The 20278-nt window shown below is 45.5% G+C and overlaps 1 protein-coding gene across 1 annotated transcript in view; it reads right to left on the bottom strand.

Annotated features, from left to right (window-relative positions):
• The window catches only part of LOC309547231 (interleukin-1 receptor-like 2), a 139202-nt gene extending 119784 nt beyond the window's left edge, over positions 1–19418 (bottom strand). Inside the window, exon 1 of the mRNA XM_082247046.1 lies at positions 19279–19418. Coding sequence (XP_082103172.1) covers positions 19279–19308 — 30 coding nt within the window. The 5' untranslated portion in view covers positions 19309–19418. The remainder of the gene's footprint in view (positions 1–19278) is intronic.
• Positions 19419–20278: the final 860 nt, after the last annotated feature.

Genomic DNA, 20278 nt, shown 5'->3' with positions numbered 1-20278 from the left:
AAAGACCATTCCCCCGGAAACATCTGTTGATGGCTCAAGAAATCTGCCTGCCAGTTCTCTATTCCTGGAATAAACACTGCTGTCAGAAATGGCACAAACTCTCTCTCTCTCTCTCTGCCCAGGACAGGATAATATCCACCTCTTTCTGGGCTGATCAATTCCCTGTGCCTCCTTGATGGTTGACATAAGCCACGGCCGTGGAATTGTCGGATTGCACCCTGACACGGTGACCCCTGAGGTCTGGGCATCCAGAATTTCAGAGCCCGACTGACTGCATGAATTTCCAAATTGTTGATGGGGAGACGACTCTCGACCCAAGACCATTTCCCCTGGACAGTGGCTTCCTCCAGAACTGCTCCCCAGCCGGAGAGACTGGCATCTGTAGTCACCACCTTCCAGGTCACTGGAAGAAATGATTTTCCCTTCTCCAGAGTTCTGGTCAACAACCACCAATTCAGACTCTGTCCTACTCTTGGTAGCAGAGATATGGACCGGTCCAAAGACTGAACTTTTCCATTCCAGGCAGACAGAACGTTGTTCTGCAAGGGTCTGGCATGGAATTGAGCATAGGGAATTGCCTCGAATGTGGACACCAAAAAACCTGCAATATGTTAAATGTTTGCTTTTGGATTTACTATCGCTTCAACTATATAACATGTCAAATTTATTTTCATTTTCAGCAGGGCAGGGCCACAAAGTGGAAATTATGGTTTCCAATCGCAAAATGAAAGAAACCTTTGATGGGTCTGAAATATAGGCACATGAAGATATCCATCCTTGATGTCTATGGATGCTAGAAAATCCTCTCCCTGCATGGAGGCTACGACTGAACAAATTGATTCCATGCGGAAAGAACGAACGTTCACAAACTGATTCAGCACCTTGAGATCCAAAATAGGTTTCACATCCGCATTTAAATTGGGGATTACGAATTGGTTTGAGTAAAAACCTTTGAACCTTTCATTTTCTGGAACCTCGGTTATCACCCTCTGAGCTCTCAGCTGGTCCAATGCCTGAAAGAGAGAGCTTTCTTTTAGGGGATCTGTTGGTATACTTGACCTCACAAACCGAGGATACGGGAACACCCAAAATTCCAGCTTGTATACCTGTGAAATGGTGGAGACAACCCAGTTATCTTGAATTAACTCCACCCATGCCCCTGAGAACTGCAAGAGCCGACCCCCACCCAGTGGGGGCGCCCCCTCACTGAGAGGGCTTAGAGGAAGACTTGGCTGATCTCTGGGCCCAGGGCTTTTTCTGACCTTGCTCCGAAGGCTTGGGTCCGGATGCAGACCTCTTCCTCTTTACAGGTAGCAATGTACTCTTCGCCCCCCGAGATCGTTTGGATATACTTATCCAGATCATCACCAAAAAGGCGTTCTCTCTGAAAGGGGAAGCTAACCAGTCATTTTTTACATGGTAATTCCGCAAACCAGCTCTTTAACCAAAGGATTCTGCGCATATGCACTGTCATCAGAGCAAACCATGACATTTGCCTTATGGAGTCCGTAAGAGCATCTACTGCGAAACACAAAGTGCGAGGTAGATCTGACAGATCTTCCACAGACTCTCCTTGAGAAGGAACTGTCTTGGCCACTCGCATTATGCGGTCTTTCAAAGACTGACACACTCCTATGGCTGCTGCTGCTGGTTGTACTGGAGAACCTGCAACCGCAAAGGTGGCTTTCAAATAAAGATTCCAACTTTTTATCTGCTGGATCTTTAAAAACCTGGGCATTATCTGCAGGACAGGTTAAATTATTGTTAACCGAAGATATGGCTGCTTCCACAGTGGGAATTTTCCATCTCTTAGAAAACTTATCCTCCATAGGATATAACAATGAAAACCTTTTAGGAGGAACAAACATCCTATCAGGATGATCCCAGTCATTATACACTTCTTGCTCCAAGAGTGGATGCATGGGAAATGACCAAGGACTCTGAGGAGGGCACAATGAGCCTAGAGAGGAAAAAGAGGTTTCAGTTGTCTCTAGGGGCGGGAGTTTAAACTCAGCCCGGACCATCTCAGCAAGAGATTGGATAAACAATCTCTGGGATTGAGAGGCTGATAGAGATTCCTTTGACTCTTGACTCCCCGGAAGTGGAAATTTCAGATTGACCTTCTATAGGGTCACCCTCAGCTACATCTTCCACATCCTCTGCCCAATCCTGAACTGATTCAGGGGGCGGCTCAGGAGAGGGGGATCTAACCCGCTTCTTTCCTCCATGTGGTGCTGCAATCATGTCAGCAATCCTACCCTCTAGGCTGGCTAATGCCGATGCCAAATCGTCCTTGGTAAAATAGGCTGTGGCAGAAGTACACGGAGTACCTACTATGCCTAACAACCGTAATGGCTCAGGATGACTCACCAGTCCTGCCGCAGGAAACTGCTATAAGCAACAATCTTCGCTCTTCACGGTGAGCATGATCTTAAAGACCTTCAAGGACTGGGTCCCCTATATAAGAGAGGCCACGACCTTGGACCTGTAAAGCACCGTGCACGGAGTGCCTTTGGGGTTTGGTAATCCAAGGGTCGCGATCCCAGGGTCCAGCCTAGGGATGCACCGATCCGATATTCGGATCGGATATCGGCCCCAATACGGGCAAAATAGCTGGATCGGGGGATCGGTAAAATTAAGAGATCCACAGGCCGATCCGGTTTTGCTCTTTACATAGCATGTGAGGAAGCAGAGAACAGCTGTCAAAGAAAAAAAAAAAAGAGCCTCCTGCAAATGCCTTTCAACTCTACCAGTTAGGGCTCCTTCACACGATCGATCCGCCAATCCCCGCTGAGCCGGCGGATGACAGCTCCGTCTCCGCCTGCAGTGCGGAGAGGGAGGTGTCACAGCTACCGCTGCTCTCTATGGGGGATCGGATGAGAGCGGACCGCCTGTCCGCTCTCATCCGATCCGATCCCTGAACGGATGGAAAAATAGGGTTTCGATGCGTCCAGATTTCACGGACAGGATCGAATACGGATGGCAGCGGGTGTCAGCGGAGGTGTCTCTGCTGACATCCGCTGCCCCATAGAGCTGCATGGAGGATCCGATCAGATCAGCCTAAAAAACTGACAGGCGGATCTGATCGGATCGCCGTGTGAAAGAGCCCTTAAGTAAACACGATGATTACAATGTATCTTTTCGTTCCGTCTGCCGGAGGAGGGAAGTTTAACCTCTTAAAGACTAAACCCATGACATTTTAGATTTTGAATGCAAAATTGTTATAAGTTATCTGCCGATACCGATCCGGAAGTATTATTTTGTTATAAGCTCACAAAACAGTACTTCCGGATCGGACTCGGGATCGGCGATTTCACAAAGCAAAAGATCTGGATCGGGACCAAAAAAGTCAGATCGGTGCATCCCTAGTCCAGCCCCTAAAAATCACAGCGTTACAGGCAAAACCTTGTATCTGCTTCCCGAGGCTCAGATACCATCCTTTTATTCCATTGACTGTTTTAGATGGATCCGATAGCTAACCCCTTAGATCCAGTGATCTTTGTTTGGGGTATGATAGCAAAATCTTCTTTCTTCTTCTTTGAAACATAACAAACATGTGGAGCACCTCTCCAAAGCAACCTTCACCTTTTGACACTGGCAAAAAAACTTCTTGTATGGGAGGGGTTATATAGGGGTCATCAATTCAAATCGGTTGTTAATGTCTTTCACCTATATGTCGCTATATAACTCATATGTTATGATTTATGTCTCTGTGTCCCGTGATGTACGAAAATAAATGATTTTTTTGATATGTGTCCAAAAAATGCAAAAATGGCTATGGCATTAACACACACATGTTCAGGATGGACAAATGTTCCCAAAATCTTCTGTAATAAACAAATTCCTATGGTCATAATCTCCATTTAGGCTGGGTTCACACCTAAATCGGATGCGGCTCAACACAGGGGGTGCGGTGTGTCCCTGTTCTCCGTTTCAGGGGCAAATGTTTGCCTGAATTCGGACCTGAAATGGAGCCAAATACGCACAGGACCCCTGTGCAATCCACTCCGCAGCCGTCACAGAGATGTGTGAACTGGCTCTATTGAGAGCCGGGCACACTCTCCTGTGATGCAAATTGGATGTGGGGAAACCCACATCGAATTCGCACTAGTGTGAACCCAGCCTTAGTGGCCATAATGTGATATGTTTTCTTATTGAGGTATTTCAGACAACTAAACTGCACTTTGGCCACTAGAGGGAGTTGACAATCCTAAGGATTAAAGCAGAGCTCCACCCAAAAGAAGAAGCTCCCCTTGTTCACACCCTACCCCCTCCCACCCCCCCCCCCCCCCACTGCCACATTTGGCAGCTTTGTTTTGACAGGTACCCGCTCCTACTTCTGGGGAAGATTTTGCAACATTACCGGCCCCTCCTCCTTCCTCCATCGCCTCCTGGGACACACGCAGGCTTCACGGCCAGTTTCCCCTTACTTACAATGCCCGCTCCTGCACCCGAAGCCGATTGACAAATTGGCTCAGGGTACCGACATTACAGGGTCCCAAAACAGGTAAGTGTGCTTATATTAAAAGTCAGCAGCTACAGTATTTTTTTTTCCAGACTGGAGCCCCTCTTTAATCCATACAAAAAATACAGAGAAATTTGTACAGCCAGCAACAATGTGTGTGATATTCATCCAACAAATGTTTATAAAATAAGATCCCTAAGACTAGCACTGGAGCTTGATCATTCAGAGATAATGGCACTCAGATATCTTGCTGAGTACAAATAGAACTTTGGAAAACAATCTGCTATACAACAAGTGTCTGTGAGATAAAGAAAAAAAACACCTTAAAATGTCTTCAAATGTCTTCCTAAGCAAGAAAAAGATGTATTGCTAGAAATAGGTGCTTTATATAATGAACATAAAGATAACAAAACTTTTACTGTAAGTATGAATCACCTTGACCACAATGACAGCAAGCTTATCACAGCCGTCTGTAGAACATACTGTGAAAACATGCCTGTTATTCACAGCCCTAGAGACAGAGGTTATTAGGGTTGATTTACCAAATGAAACAGGCTGTTCACTTTGCAGGGGAATTTTTCCCAGAGATTAGTGAATTTGGTGAAAACGTACTACCCAATCACGTTCAAGGAAAATAACAAAACCAGCATTCTTGCTTGCACATAATTGGATAATGAAAGTCAGCAACACTTTACTTCATTCACTAAGCTAAGGTAAATTTTCTTTGCAAAGCCAACAGTCTACTTGCCTTTAATTAATTAACCCCTTTGTGTTATAACTTTAAACATTGATCGTTAGTATTTGCTACAGAAACAAAATGTATGTTTAGCATCCCTTTCATATGGACGGACAGATCAGGTCCACCTGTCAGTTTTCTAGGCAGACTGGATTGCACCACTCTTTGCCCTCTATGGAGCGGCGGGTATCAATGGACACATGTATGTTGACATCTGCTGCTCCATAGAGGCCCATGGATGGTCCGTCTGGGGGATCGGATCAGATGACATTCGGATGGAAACAGATAGGCGATCTGTTTCCATCCAACCACCCATAGAGGAGAGCGGGCTGTGTCCGTGTTCGCTCTGCATAAGTGAGGCGGATCATCCATCCACCTGCTCAGCAGGGATCAGCAGACAGACTCCCCGCTGAGCTGGCAGATCTACTGGCAGAGTCCACCGATCTTAAAGGGGCCTAAATAATATTTACGCATCGGTATTCTAGCAGAGGAAAACATCTGAGACTAATTCTAAGAAGCACCTTACCTATGGATCAGAAAAAAAAAAAAAACATTACCTTGAATTAGGTAAGTAGTTGTGATGCATATTACAAAATACAAAGGTATTTCTTTTTAGAAAGGTTTTCCATTTCTGCTAAACACCTTACAGCAGAAACATGAAAAGACTGTAGCTTTGCACTTTCTTAAAGTGCATCCCAAAGTTTTTTTGGATAAGGTAAGCAGAGCTGGGACTGGGATGGGCAGGAGGGAAGGCTGCCCTGGGCACTGTGGTATCATGTGAGGTGCGGGGGTGCCACAAGGAGAATGGGGGAAGGGAATTTGTGTTGGGGGGCGGCAGGAGGAAAGAACTGTTCAAGGAGGGGAAATTTGGGGAGGTGTGCTAGAAGTGGTGATTTGGGGGCAATCTGTGCTTTCAAAGGACGGGAAGGGGGAATTGAGTGGTTTGTGCTAGAAAAGGTAATATGGTAGAAGGGGACATTTTTTGGGAAGGGAGATTTTTGCTAGTAGGGATGTTTGAGGGGCATTTGTGCTAGGAGGAGAAATTTGAGGGGGGGGGGGTTTGTGCTAGCTAGAATGGAGGATTAGGGATGAGGAAATTGTGCTGGGAGGGAGTATTTGGCGTGGGGGGGGGGGGGTTGTGCTCAGAGGGAAAATTTGAGGGGTAGAGGTTTTGTGCTATGAAGGGGGATTTGTTATTTTTTTTTTGGGGGGGGGGTGAATTGGGAGCATATGCGAGGAAAGGAGAGAATTTTAGCTGGGGGATGGGGGAAAGATTTGTACTGGTAGGGGGATTTCTGCAGGGGGGTAAATTTGTACTGGGAATAGGGGGAATTTATGCTTAGAAGTTGAACATGCAGATTAGTGTTCGATTTCATTTTGTGGTGGAGAGGATTACACACATAATGTTCACACATCTTGGGGGGAGCGCAGTTTGACATGTTCCCCCTGGGCTCTAGGTGACCTTGTAGGGGCGTAAGAGTAAGAAAGTGTCGAAACCTCTGTCATGCTCTTACAGCTGTGTATGTCCCTTCACCTCCAACCCCAATAACTATACACGATTTGAGGGAAAATGTCTTCAACAGTGATACATATACAGCAAGCCTCACCCACTCTAATAAAAAGGGCTTTGTATGTTCTTGTTGGAGGGATGTTCTTTTCTCTCTGTCTTGCTGACCATGCAAAAAGAGAAAGAAAATGTCCCCAAATGGGATACAGCAGTAAAAACTCCACAAAGGTTCTAACTCTTCCTTACCCTACATTTTAAAAATCATTACCAGCTCTGTCACCTACCTGGCTGTAAAATGTAAAAACATGAAAATCATAGGTACATACAGTATTTTATACAAATGTTATCATTCACCCCTATGGAATGCATAAGCATCAATCTGTAGGCAGCACCGCTTGTTAGTAAGTACAGTGTCAATTGTAAACTATGAGCCCAATTAACTATCGGCTGTATGCCATCAAAATAACGCAGGTTGCGAAATTTATCCTATAGCTCTAAATAGGCAATGAATCACAATCTATGTCTCTGTAAAATGCGGCATGTGCGTCAGAAATTGGGATTTTCCTATTTATTTTATATGATATGTGCATACAATAAATACGTTAGTGCCCCAGGCAGTAGGTGGCACATTTTCCTATTCATATTTGGAAATTATGTATATTATTACCACTCAATTTAATCCAAAATGAGTACAATGGGATTGTTAAAGCCTAACTCCAACATTCATTTCACTTTAAATTGTTTGTTTAGGCCAAACTACTGGCCAAATGAACTATTTAAAGTGAAAGATAGGATGGAATTGGGCTTTAGCGATGTATAACATTGTTTTGTACTCCTTTTGGATTGATATTAATAGTATAGTATTAGTACCTGGCATACCTCCTTCTTATTTGCTATTCCACTGACAGGCTCCTCTTCTGAACCTTGAACTGAGTTCAGAAACTACCGGCTTTTCATGAATTCTTCAAACAATTTCAACATTGACTTATCTGTCCTTAGCTAACAATCAAAATTGTTTCTGTGACAGTTATTGGTCATGCTCTGTTACCGAGCTTTGTTTACGTTACCTCGCGTTATACTGTAAGTCAAACGTTGTTACTTACTTGCATTATTCAATAAAATACTTGAAACAGAAAATTGTTTCTGTGAAAAAAAAATACATTTTCCTAACACTCAGCACTTCAGAGCTCAGAAGCTTGCTGAGTGGTAATCACCTCATGGACACCTGAGGGGCACATATGCCACTTCCTCATTTAACCACTTTAGGACCGGAAAGGATTTGCCCTCTTAACCTCCCTGGCGGTATGATTCTTTTGGATTTTAGGTGCTGAAAGCGGTACCATTATTTTGCATGTAATTCTTGTGAATGAGCAGCCCAAACCAACTGTATACATTTATTATATATATTATATATATATATATATATATATATATATATATATAACCCTCATTCAGTGTGAACCTAGGCTTAAAGTGTTTAAGGAAGTGTATTACAAGCGTTTTACAGCTTGAGGTGTTTTTGATTAGCCAATAGAAAGCACTAGGGGGAGGAGAGGGAGAGGAAATTAGGGGTGGAGAGCTGCTATTGAGCAGAAAAATGCTCGTAAAACGCTTGTAAATTGCTCAAGTCATGCGTTTCTATTAAAGTCTATGGGGCAAAAAAAAGCTTGTAAGCTGCCAAAAAGAAGCTCATGTACGTTTTTGAGTGACAGTCGTTTTTTTCAGGTGACAGAACGTTAAGATGTGAACAGGGGCCATTGAAATTATTGGGATTTGGCTTGTTGAGTGTTTTAGAGCTACAAGCTTCAAGCAGAAAATCGCTCATGTGTGAACGGGGACTAAAAGTGAAATTTTTTCTACAAAGTCCAGGACATTGGGCTTTTCCTCCAGACACTCCGCCATTGCTTTTTCATTTTTACAGTTCCTCAGAAGTGTCCACTGGAAAAGAAGTAATGTTATGCACTAAAATACTGATCGGTGTACGGCTGAAACTAATAATTGATATAATCAATTATAAAAATAGTTGCCAACTATTTTCATTATCGATTAGCTGAACAACTGATTAGTTGGCCTGCCTACAGAATGCATTAGTGATCGACCGATATCGTTTTTTAGTGCCGATACCGATAATTTGGTCATCGGATATCGGTATCGGCCGATATTGGCCGATATTTTCGGACATTTAAAAAACATTTTTTTTTTTTCACAGGTACAGTTGTGGAGGGATTTGGGGGTCTAAAAGACCCCAAACCCCTCCTCTGGACTTAAAAGCATTCAAAACAGCCAAGTTTGGCTGTTTTGAATGGTGTCATTTTTTTTAATCTGGCGCAGAATACCCGGAAGTGATGTCATGACATCATTTCCGGGTTTTTACATGGAGACCCGATCAGAGCCGAATGCGGCTGTGATCGGGTCTTCTCTTCAGCGGCCATGGAGGTAGGATGCCCGGGTCTCCCGGTGGAACGGGAGACCCGGGCGAGCTGCGGAAGGCAGTGGGAGGGGGGGAACGTCCCCTCCCGCTCCTTGTAATGACAGCTTAGCGGCTTCTCAGCTGTATCGGTTGTCATTACAAGACAGCCGTACCGGGGTGATGCCTCTAGCTGCAGGCATCACTCCTGTACAGCACTTTCCAAAATATCGGCAATATCGGTACCTCAGGGGGCGATTCCGTTATATCGGGAAAAGTGCATATCGGTCCCCCGATATATCGGCATTGCCGATAATCAGTCGATCCCTAGAATGCATTATTCGTTTACTTATCAGAAAATACAGTGCAGCACACATACAGCTCAGTTCACTGTCCATACATGTCAGTAAGTGCCTGAGAGCTTGTGAGTGTGTAAGGAGCAATGCATCATGGGATATGTAGTCCTGGGCAAGAGACGGAAGTGACTGAAAGTGATTCTAAAGGCAGAAGTTATTTTACCTTGCTATAGGGGCACTTTGTTCTATACTTTGCAGCTTGTTATAGGGGCACTTTGAAGTCAGGAGGACCCCAGAAGATGAGGATGGGGGATGCTCTGTGCAAAACCATTGCACAGAGCAGGTAAGTATGACAGGTTTGTTATTTAAGAAAAAAAATGTCAACGTTTACAATCACTTTAAGGTGCAGGGAAGGTCAGCATCTGAACCCAGAGAAGCTGGAGGCTGATAGACTGGAAGTAAATTAAGGCATTACAATTGCATTTAAAGTAAAAGCTTACCAGTATTGTGCATTATATGTAAATCATTTTATATTTAAAATGATTATATCCATACAAAAGAGTCTCAGGCTTGGTTCTAACATGCGAATTGGATTGCGGGTTTCCCCACATTCAATTTGCATGACAGGTGTGTGTTCACACAGCTCTGGGGTGGCCGCAAGCCGCATTCAAAAAGAGTCCTGTGTGTCTTTGGGTCAGATTCAGGTGCGAATTCAGGCAAAAAGTCAGACCTGATGCGCACCTGAATTGGTGAACAGGAGGGCACCGGACCCCAGGCACGAACCCACGGCCGCATGTGTGTGAACCCGGCCTTAGCCCTTACTACTACTTTATTACAAAAGATTTATAAGTCCCCCCCCCCCCCACCTAATATATAATTATTAATACTATTTTTTTTCACTATAAATTAACCCCTTTTAGTAGTGATTATCTGCTTTTTGAACTATAAGCCCTGGTTCACACCAGTGCGGCTTTGAAATCATGGCTTTCAACTTAATTTAACAGAAGTCTATGCAAGTCGCAATGAAATCAGTCAAAAGTAGTGCAGGAAAGTTTTTTATAATCTCTGCCACGAGTCGCGGCGATATGAACGGTTCCATTGCCAGTAATGGGGTGCCACTTGTCATGCGTTTTGGAACTTTTATATCGCATGACAAGTCGCACTGGTGTGAGCGGGGGCTTAAGGGCTCATTTTTATTTTTAACCCCATCATGACAGGTGATACAAAAAGCATGCTACTGCTACCAGTGCCGGAACAAGGTCATCCAGCGCCCAGGGCAAGAATGCAAACTGCGCCCCCCCCTTCCACTTAGGGTTGGTGTCAAAGCAACCCCCCCCCCCCATCCCTGCAATAAACCATTGTGCCCAGGGCAATCGCTCCTCCTGCCCACCCCTCATCCCGGTCCTGACTGCTACTAAATGTCTTAGTGACAGCAGGAGCAGGTAGTTTGTATCAAGCTACCTGCCTATGACAAGGGAGTCTGTCATGCATAATATTATATTACAATCCTGTCTGAAAATCTGCAAAACAGTGTTTTACGTCTTTTTAAAAAACGTTTTTCTTTAAATAAAAAATTTGATCTCAGAGTCTGATAAAATGTACCAGATTCAACCTCTAAGTGCCGGTTCACACTAGTGCGGCTGCGGTGATCGCATGTAATATCGAAGCGCACTGCTCCTTCATTACATGCGATCGACTGTGCGGTGCAAATTCAGCCATACAATTTGTATGGCTAAATTCGCACTGCACCCGCAGCAAAGTCGCACATGACCCTTTTTTTCAGCCTCATCAGGATCGGATCCATCCTGTGCAAACTGTAAAGATCGCACTGCGATATGCGATCAAACTGGGGGTGTCGTTAACATTTCATTGACACCCCCAGTGTATCGCATATGGCAGTGTGAACTGCAAAGGGTGCGTTTGCAATGCGGGAACAGGCTGCGAATTCGCAGCCTTCCCGCATCGCATAAGTGTGAACCGGCACTAATAGTGTATATGTATATATTGTCTTTTATTCCCAGAATTGATTAGATATACCACTTCATACAGATATTCAGGAATAAATTGTCTTTTTTTTAAACTTTACATATTGACTAAATTATACACCACATCTTTTTGAGTTTTTTTATCCGATTAACTGATTGATCGGAACAAAAATTGGCCAATTAATTGATTATGAAAATATTCATTAGTTGCAGCTCTAATTTTAAGACACAAATACTGCACGTTTCGAAGGAATAATGCATGTCTTATTTTATGAGCATTTTTTGATGAATTACAAAAATATTTGTAAAAACGCTATGCGGCTATTATAAAAGCTAAGCTTAAAGTGTTAAATACCATTTCATGAACTGAGCCCACTATGTCTAAAACACATGTGACTGACGCACCTGATAATACATGTGCAAACAATCCCTTCAAAGTATTTGGAGAATTTATTAGAAAGATGGCTACAATTTAGTCAGATAAATGAATGAATTCTTAGAGAAAAAAAATAAACAAAGCTTAGTTACAGGACCACTACTGAAAAAAATATTATTTCCTGATAATTGTATTTGGGTAATACATGTAATTATGATATTCAATATATAGATTTCTTTTTTATTTAATATGCCTTTATTTATATTTTTTTCAGCATTCATATACAGACCATGGTGCACAGTAAAAGTAACAGAGATTGAGACCAACTACAAAACTACCAGTGGAGCGTACAAACTTTTATTAAAAGTTATATTAAGGCTTACCTATAGGTACTGTAAATACCTATAGGTATAGGAGATATTTACTGTATACTGTGCCGATAACTTCATTGACGTCATTACGACTCTAGCCAATCACAGCGCCGGAGCCCGCAAAACACAGGTTGTGTCAGCAGCATGTGGGCGCCGCTGCAGGGCTTTGTTCTAAGGTAAGTATTTCATAATGAGCTAGTATGCAATGCTTACTAGCTCATTAAGCCTTTGTGTGCAGGTTTTTTTTTTCCTCACGGGATTTACAACCTCTTTAACCTCTTCCACCGGCTGTACACATATATGCAGCCTCTCGACGGGTGGGCTATAACACAGAGAGGCCGCATATATGTGATCGGGAGCTTTCCAATCATGTGACAGCTATGACAGCCCACCTCCTAGCATTTAGAACTTCCTAAAGGGCCGGGAGGTGGCAACGTGAAAGGGGTTAAGCTGAGCTGTTTAGAAGATTTCAGTGTCAGTTCCAGCTAATGACGTCACTTTCGCATGCGCATTCGCAGCACAGTGCTTGTGTCGTGATTGCAGAGAGCGCCATGCCGTCAAGGAAATTCCTGGACCAATGCCTGGGGGTGACATAATCATCACCCCACCATTCAAATTGCCTGGAGAGTGCAATCCTTGAAAGAAGATGGGCGAAGATGGATGCTCCCTGAGTAATGACTGCTCTGAGTTGTAGGGCTTTGTTTGACAGGTAAGTTTGTCATAATGTGCTAATATGCGGTGTATACTTGCATATTATGGCATAAACCAACTGGGGCTAAACTAAGAAAAAAATGGAGTTTAATGCAGCTTAAAGAGCCTGTTTTTACTGCCTGTGAATGTAAGCAAACCCAAATAGTGGCAATTACTACAGTGAATGTCAGCTTCCCCAGCGATAATTCAAGTATGAGATATGCATACCAACACTGTACCAAACCAGACCAACTTAAGTATGCAATCATTTAGATTGTAAGCTCTAACAAGCAGGGCCCTCTGATTCCGCCTGTATTGTTATTGTACTATTTGCCCTAACGTTGTCAAGCGCTGCGCAAACTGTTGGCGCTATATAAATCCTGTATAATAATAATAAAGATCATAAAAGAAAGAAAGAAAGAAAGAAAGAAAGAAAGAAAGAAAGAAAGAAAGAAAGAAAGAAAGAAAGAAAGAAAGAAAGAAAGAAAGAAAGAAAGAAAGAAAGAAAGAAAGAAAGAAAGAAAGAAAGAAAGAAAGAAAGAAAGAAAGAAAGAAAGAAAGAGAAAAGAAAATGAGAGAGAGGAGAGAAAAGGAGAGCAAAGGAAGGAAAGTAAAGGAGAGAAAAATGAAAAGAAAAGAAAAGGAGAGAAAATAAAGAAAAAAAGAAAAGGAGAGTAAAAAAGAAAAGAAAAGAAATGGAGAGTAAAAAAGAAGAAAAGGAGAGAAAGGTAAAAAAAAAAAGTAAAGGAGAGAAAAGAAGAAATGGAGATAAATGGAAGAAAAGAAAATATTAAAAAAGAAAAAGGAGAGGAAAGGAAGAAAAGAAAGGAAAAGAAATGGAGAGAAAGGGACAAAAAGAAAAGAAAATGGAGAGAAAGGGAAGAAAAGTAAAGGAGAGAAAAGAAGAAAGAGAGAGGAATAGAAGAAAAGAATAGAAAACAATAGGAAAGAAAAGGAGAGGAAAGGAAGGAAAGAGAAGAAATTGAGAGAAAGGGACAAAAAGAAAAGAAAAGGGGAGAAAGGAAAGAAAAGTAAAGGAGAGAAAAGAAGTAAGGGAGAGAAATGGAAGAAAAGAAAAGAAAACAATAGAAAAGAAAAGGAGAGGAAAGGAAAGGAAGAAAAGAAAAGAAATGGAGAGAAAGGGACAAAAAGAAAATAAATGGAGAAAAAGGGACAAAAAGAAAAGAAAGGGAGAGAAAGGGAAGAAAAATAAAGGAGAGAAAAGGAAGAAAAGGAGAGAAATGGAAGAAAACAAAAGAAAAAAAAAAAACAATAGAAAAGAAAAGGAGCAGAAAGGAAGAAAAGAAAAGAATAAAACATTCTAATAAGAGAAGTATGAGCACAGATGAGATATTCTCCTGTACAATGTAGTAGTTATAGAATAGGTGAGTAGTGTGTAGATATAAGTCAGCACATCCCCCCCTCCTCTCCTATATCATGGTACATAGATGTAGTCAGGGCCGGCGTTAGGGGGGGGGCAAACTGGGCAACTGCCCAGGGCCCCCGAATGTCCAGGGGCCCCGGGCCACTGTCAGCAGCGGCCAGCGGGCTCCAGGGGCAGACTGAGCGGTCGCCGGTCGGTCGGGCACTTCGGACGGGAAGGGAACCCGCCGCCCAGTACAGCACTAATTCACCCGATGTTGTCTCAGAGTGAGACAACATCGGGCTATCGCCGGGAACTGCCGCTCGGCGACCAGCGCTAAGTGGGAGAAGTGGAGGGGCCCTGCGTCCGCCGCTATAGAATTAGGGGGCGGGGCCCGGCGGCCAGTTCTATATTGAAGTGTGAGGAGGGGAGGGGCACGGCGGCTGTCACTACTGAAGTGGGAGGAGGGAAGGGACCCGGCGGCCAATGGCATTGAAGTGGGAGGAGGGGAGGGACCCGGCGGCCGTGCTATGGAAGTGGGAGGAGGAGTCCGGTGGCCAGCGCTGCATCTGTGGGAGGAGGGGCCCGGCGGCGCTGTCTTTCTATGGTGTCCTCATAAGTGGTGACAGAGGTCAGTGAGTAGATAATAAGCAAGCCCAGCTAACTACCACATCCACTGACACCCCCACCAACATGTGATCTCCCCTAAATTCACCATAGTGCCAGTGGTGAACTTGGGGGAGAGCACATATTGGTGGGGGTGTCAGTGGTGAATTGTGTGATGGGGGGACAACGACACACACAGCAGTGGTGAACTTGGGGGACATCACATATTGGTGGTGGTGTGGGGGGTATGACACAGCAGTGGGGAATTTGGGGGACATGATCACATATTGGTGGGGGTGTCAGTGGTGGTGTAGGGGTGGGAATGACACAGCGGTGGTGAATTTTGTGGGGAAATCACATATTGGTAGGGGGTCTGTCTGTGGCACAAACCCCCTACCAATATGTGATTTCCCCACAAAATTCACCACCGCTGTGTCATTCCCACCCCCCACCACACAATTTACCACTGACACCCCCACCAATATGTAATCTCACCAAATTCACCACTGCTGTGTCATTCGGAGGGAATGACACAGTAGTGGTGAATTTGGTGAGGAGATCAGTGGTGAATTGTGTGCGGGGGGGGTATGATACAGTGGCGGTGTAGCCCCCCCCCCAAAACCACACAATTCACCACTGACACCCCCACCCTAATATGTGATCCCCCCACCAAATTCACCAAACCTCCCTGTACGCCGTCAGAGAAGAGGCAGCGGGCGGCGCCGACCGAGTCGCAGCGCCATGGAGGAGGAAGAAGTCGACTCCCGAGCAGCACGGACGGTGACGGGCAGCGCGCATGCAGGTCGAGACGAGGACTCGGAGGGAGAAGACGTCCGACCGAGTCCCGAGCAGCACGCCAGACACGGTGACGGCAGTGGCACCAGAGGTAAGTGAAGTCCTCTGGGGGGGGGTCACGCATTGATGGGGACATGCTGGACACTGCATTGATGAGGGACATAATGGTTAGGTCACTGTGCATTGATGGGGGACATGCTGGTCAGGTCACTGTGCATTGATGGGGGACATGCTGGTCAGGTCACTGTGCATTGATGGGGACATGCTGGTCAGGTCACTGTGCATTGATGGGGGATATGCTGGTCAGGTCACTGTGCATTGATGGGGGACATGCTGGTCAGGTCACTGTGCATTGATGGGGACATGCTGGTCAGGTCACTGTGCATTGATGGGGGACATGCTGGTCAGGTCACTGTGCATTGATGGGGGACATGCTGGTCACTGTGCATTGATGGGGACATGCTGGTCAGGTCACTGTGCATTGATGGGGGACATGCTGGTCACTGTGCATTGATGGGGACATGCTGGTCACTGTGCATTGAATGGGGACATGCTGGTCACTGTGCATTGGTGGGGGACATGCTGGTCACTGTGCATTGATGGGGGACATGCTGGACACTGTGCATTGATGGGGGACATGCTGGATACTGTGCATTGATGGGGGACATGCTGGTCACTGTGCATTGATGGGGACATGCTGGTCAGGTCACTGTGCATTGATGGGGGACATGCTGGTCACTGTGCATTGATGGGGACATGCTGGTCACTGTGCATTGAATGGGGACATGCTGGTCACTGCGCATTGGTGGGGGACATGCTGGTCACTGTGCATTGAATGGGGACATGCTGGACACTGTGCATTGATGGGGAACATGCTGGACACTGTGCATTGATGTGGGACATGCTGGACACTGTGCATTGATGGGGGACATGCTGGACACTGTGCATTGATGGGGGACATGCTGGACACTGTGCATTGATGGGGGACATGCTGGACACTGTGCATTGATGGGAGACATGCTGGACACTGTGCATTGAATGGGGACATGCTGGACACTGTGCATTGATGGGGGACATGCTGGACACTGTGCATTGATGGGGAACATGCTGGACACTGTGCATTGATGGGGGACATGCTGGACACTATGCATTGATGGGGGACATGCTGGTCAGGTCACTGTGCATTGAATGGGGACATGCTGGTCAGGTCACTGTGCATTGATGGGGGACATGCTGGTCACTGTGCATTGATGGGGACATGCTGGTCAGGTCACTGTGCATTGATGGGGGACATGCTGGTCACTGTGCATTGATGGGGACATGCTGGTCACTGTGCATTGAATGGGGACATGCTGGTCACTGTGCATTGGTGGGGGACATGCTGGTCACTGTGCATTGAATGGGGACATGCTGGACACTGTGCATTGATGGGGAACATGCTGGACACTGTGCATTGATGGGGGACATGCTGGACACTGTGCATTGATGGGGGACATGCTGGACACTGTGCATTGATGGGGGACATGCTGGACACTGTGCATTGATGGGGAACATGCTTGACACTGTGCATTGATGGGGGACATGCTGGACACTGTGCATTGATGGGGGACATGCTGGACACTGTGCATTGATGGGGGACATGCTGGACACTGTGCATTGATGGGGACATGCTGGTCACTGTGCATTGGTGGGGGACATGCTGGTCACTGTGCATTGAATGGGGACATGCTGGACACTGTGCATTGATGGGGAACATGCTGGACACTGTGCATTGATGGGGAACATGCTGGACAATGTGCATTGATGGGGGACATGCTGGACAATGTGCATTGATGGGGGACATGCTGGACACTGTGCATTGATGGGGGACATGCTGGACACTGTGCATTGATGGGGGACATGCTGGACACTGTGCATTGATGGGGGACATGCTGGACACTGTGCATTGATGGGGACATGCTGGTCACTGTGCATTGAATGGGGACATGCTGGTCACTGTGCATTGGTGGGGGACATGCTGGACACTGTGCATTGATGGGGGACATGCTAGACACTGTGCATTGATGGGGAACATGCTGGACACTGTGCATTGATGGGAGACATGCTGGACACTGTGCATTGAATGGGGACATGCTGGATACTGTGCATTGAATGGGGACATGCTGGATACTGTGCATTGAATGGGGACATGCTGGACACTGTGCATTGAATGGGGACATGCTGGTCACTGTGCATTGGTTGGGGACATGCTGGTCACTGTGCATTGAATGGGGACATGCTGGTCATTGTGCATTGAATGGGGACATGCTGGTCACTGTGCATTGGTGGGGGACATGCTGGACACTGTGCATTGATGCGGGACATGCTGGACACTGTGCATTGATGCGGGACATGCTGGACACTGTGCATTGATGGGGGACATGCTGGACACTGTGCATTGATGGGGGACATGCTGGACACTGTGCATTGATGGGGGACATGCTGGTCACTGTGCATTGATGGGGGACATGCTGGACACTGTGCATTGAATGGGGACATGCTGGTCACTGTGCATTGAATGGGGACATGCTGGTCACTGTGCATTGAATGGGGACATGCTGGTCACTGTGCATTGATGGGGGACATGCTGGACACTGTGCATTGATGGGGGACATGCTGGACACTGTGCATTGATGGGGGACATGCTGGTCACTGTGCATTTATGGGGGACATGCTGGACACTGTGCATTGAATGGGGACATGCTGGTCACTGTGCATTGATGGGGGACATGCTGGTCACTGTGCATTGATGGGGGACATGCTGGTCACTGTGCATTGAATGGGGACATGCTGGTCACTGTACATTGAATGGGGACATGCTGGTCACTGTGCATTGATGGGGGACATGCTGGTCACTGTGCATTGATGGGGGACATGCTGGTCACTGTGCATTGAATGGGGACATGCTGGTCACTGTGCATTGATGGGGGACATGCTGGTCACTGTGCATTGTGGACACTGTGCATTGATGGGGGACATGCTGGTCACTGTGCATTGTGGACACTGTGCATTGATGGGGGACATGCTGGTCATTGTGCAGTGAATGGGGACACGCTGGTCAATCTTGAACCAACCTAATGATTGTTTGTTAAGTCACGCAATTTTTTACAGCGTTTTTTGCCGCAAAGCAATGCCTATTACATTTTTCTGTTTGCGCCCCCCCCCCCCCAAAAAAAAATTTTGAGCACCAGCCGCCACTGGTAATTCGTATGTGTCCTGGATTAAAGGGGTGAGGTAGCAACCCTACCCCACCTAGACCTGGCAATTTACTATTGTAATGCTCTGGTTTTGTCTATGTATGATTTTTGTAATGCACTGGTCTTGGTTTGTGAATTATTTATATTGCACTTGTTTATAAATTATTGCACTTTTGTTACTTGTGTCTAAAGATTTTACAAAGGGGCCACGTCACTGTCAGGAGCCCATAGCACCGATCTTACAGATTCCTAGCGTACCTGTGGAAGGACACGGCCCCTCTCTTCCCTTTCCCTTGCCGGTTGGTGCAATTGGGTGCCGCGCAGCATATCACCATATATGGCGCCTATATTTTTGGTAGAATATAAAAATATTTGGGGCCCCACTTTTAGGTTTGCCCAGGGCCACACTTTGTCTAAAACCGGCCCTGGATGTAGTAATATATACCTCCTGGATGTGCTGGGACATCGGTGTCATCAGCTGGCCCTGGGCAGAGCGGACATCCCTGTAGTGTCAGTGCTCAGCACTGTTCCTGTACTCCGTGTTCATGTCCGGCCTCAGTGCTGGAAATACTTCTCTTCCTGCGAGGGAGGAGAGGCTGGAGATTTCAACATCCCTCAACATGTTTGTACAGATTTATTTCCCAGCATTTCCAGGGCTTGGACTGTAAGCAGTCGCATGCCAAGAGAATTAACCGTCCACGTTCCAGAAGATTGCTAATAACTCTGTACTATAGAGCAGCATTTCCCAAGCAGGGTTCCTTCAGAGCTTTATTGGGGTTACTTGGGCAATGAGCACCTTCTGCCTCTCACATGAGTAATGAGTAACCACTGACACCAATGATCTATTTATCAATCTGTATCTTCCCAATGACCAAAATATAAGGAGCCTTCTTCCCTTTATTATTATTATTATTTTTATATAGCACCAACAGTTTGCACAGCGCTTTACAAGGTTAGGGCAAACAGTACGGTTACAATACAATTCAATACAGGAGGAATCAGAGGGTCCTGTTTATCACACTATTCATACCTATGCGTTTTTCAGTGCATTTTCAGTTTTGCAGAAACACACAACAGTCAATATAACATACATGGTTTCTTATGGGTTACATTCACACCTGTGTGTTTTCCACCGGTGCGTTTTTTGGAAAGGGTAAGGGACTTTTTTTCCTGCAGAAAGTTGCATTGTCCATTCCATAGACAATGGAAATGTATAAAAAACGCAGTGCTTGTGTTTTTTATGCGTTTCTGCTGCATTTTTGCTGGTTTCTCCTCCAATCTTACAGACACCTCCCAAAAATAAAGTAAAGTTTTTAGTTGTAGCTCAACATTGCCAACATCCCTGGACTGCATGTATATGGAAAAGGAACCCTTAGTCTTGGTTCACACATATGCGATGCGGGAACCCTGCAAATCCACTGCGGGTTCCCGCATCGCATTCAACT

The sequence above is a fragment of the Pelophylax lessonae genome (assembly GCF_965119305.1).
Source record: "Pelophylax lessonae genome assembly, chromosome: 2".
NCBI lineage: Eukaryota > Metazoa > Chordata > Amphibia > Anura > Ranidae > Pelophylax > Pelophylax lessonae.
Note: the sequence above shows the minus strand (reverse complement) of the source record. Positions and strands in the feature narration are given on the sequence as shown.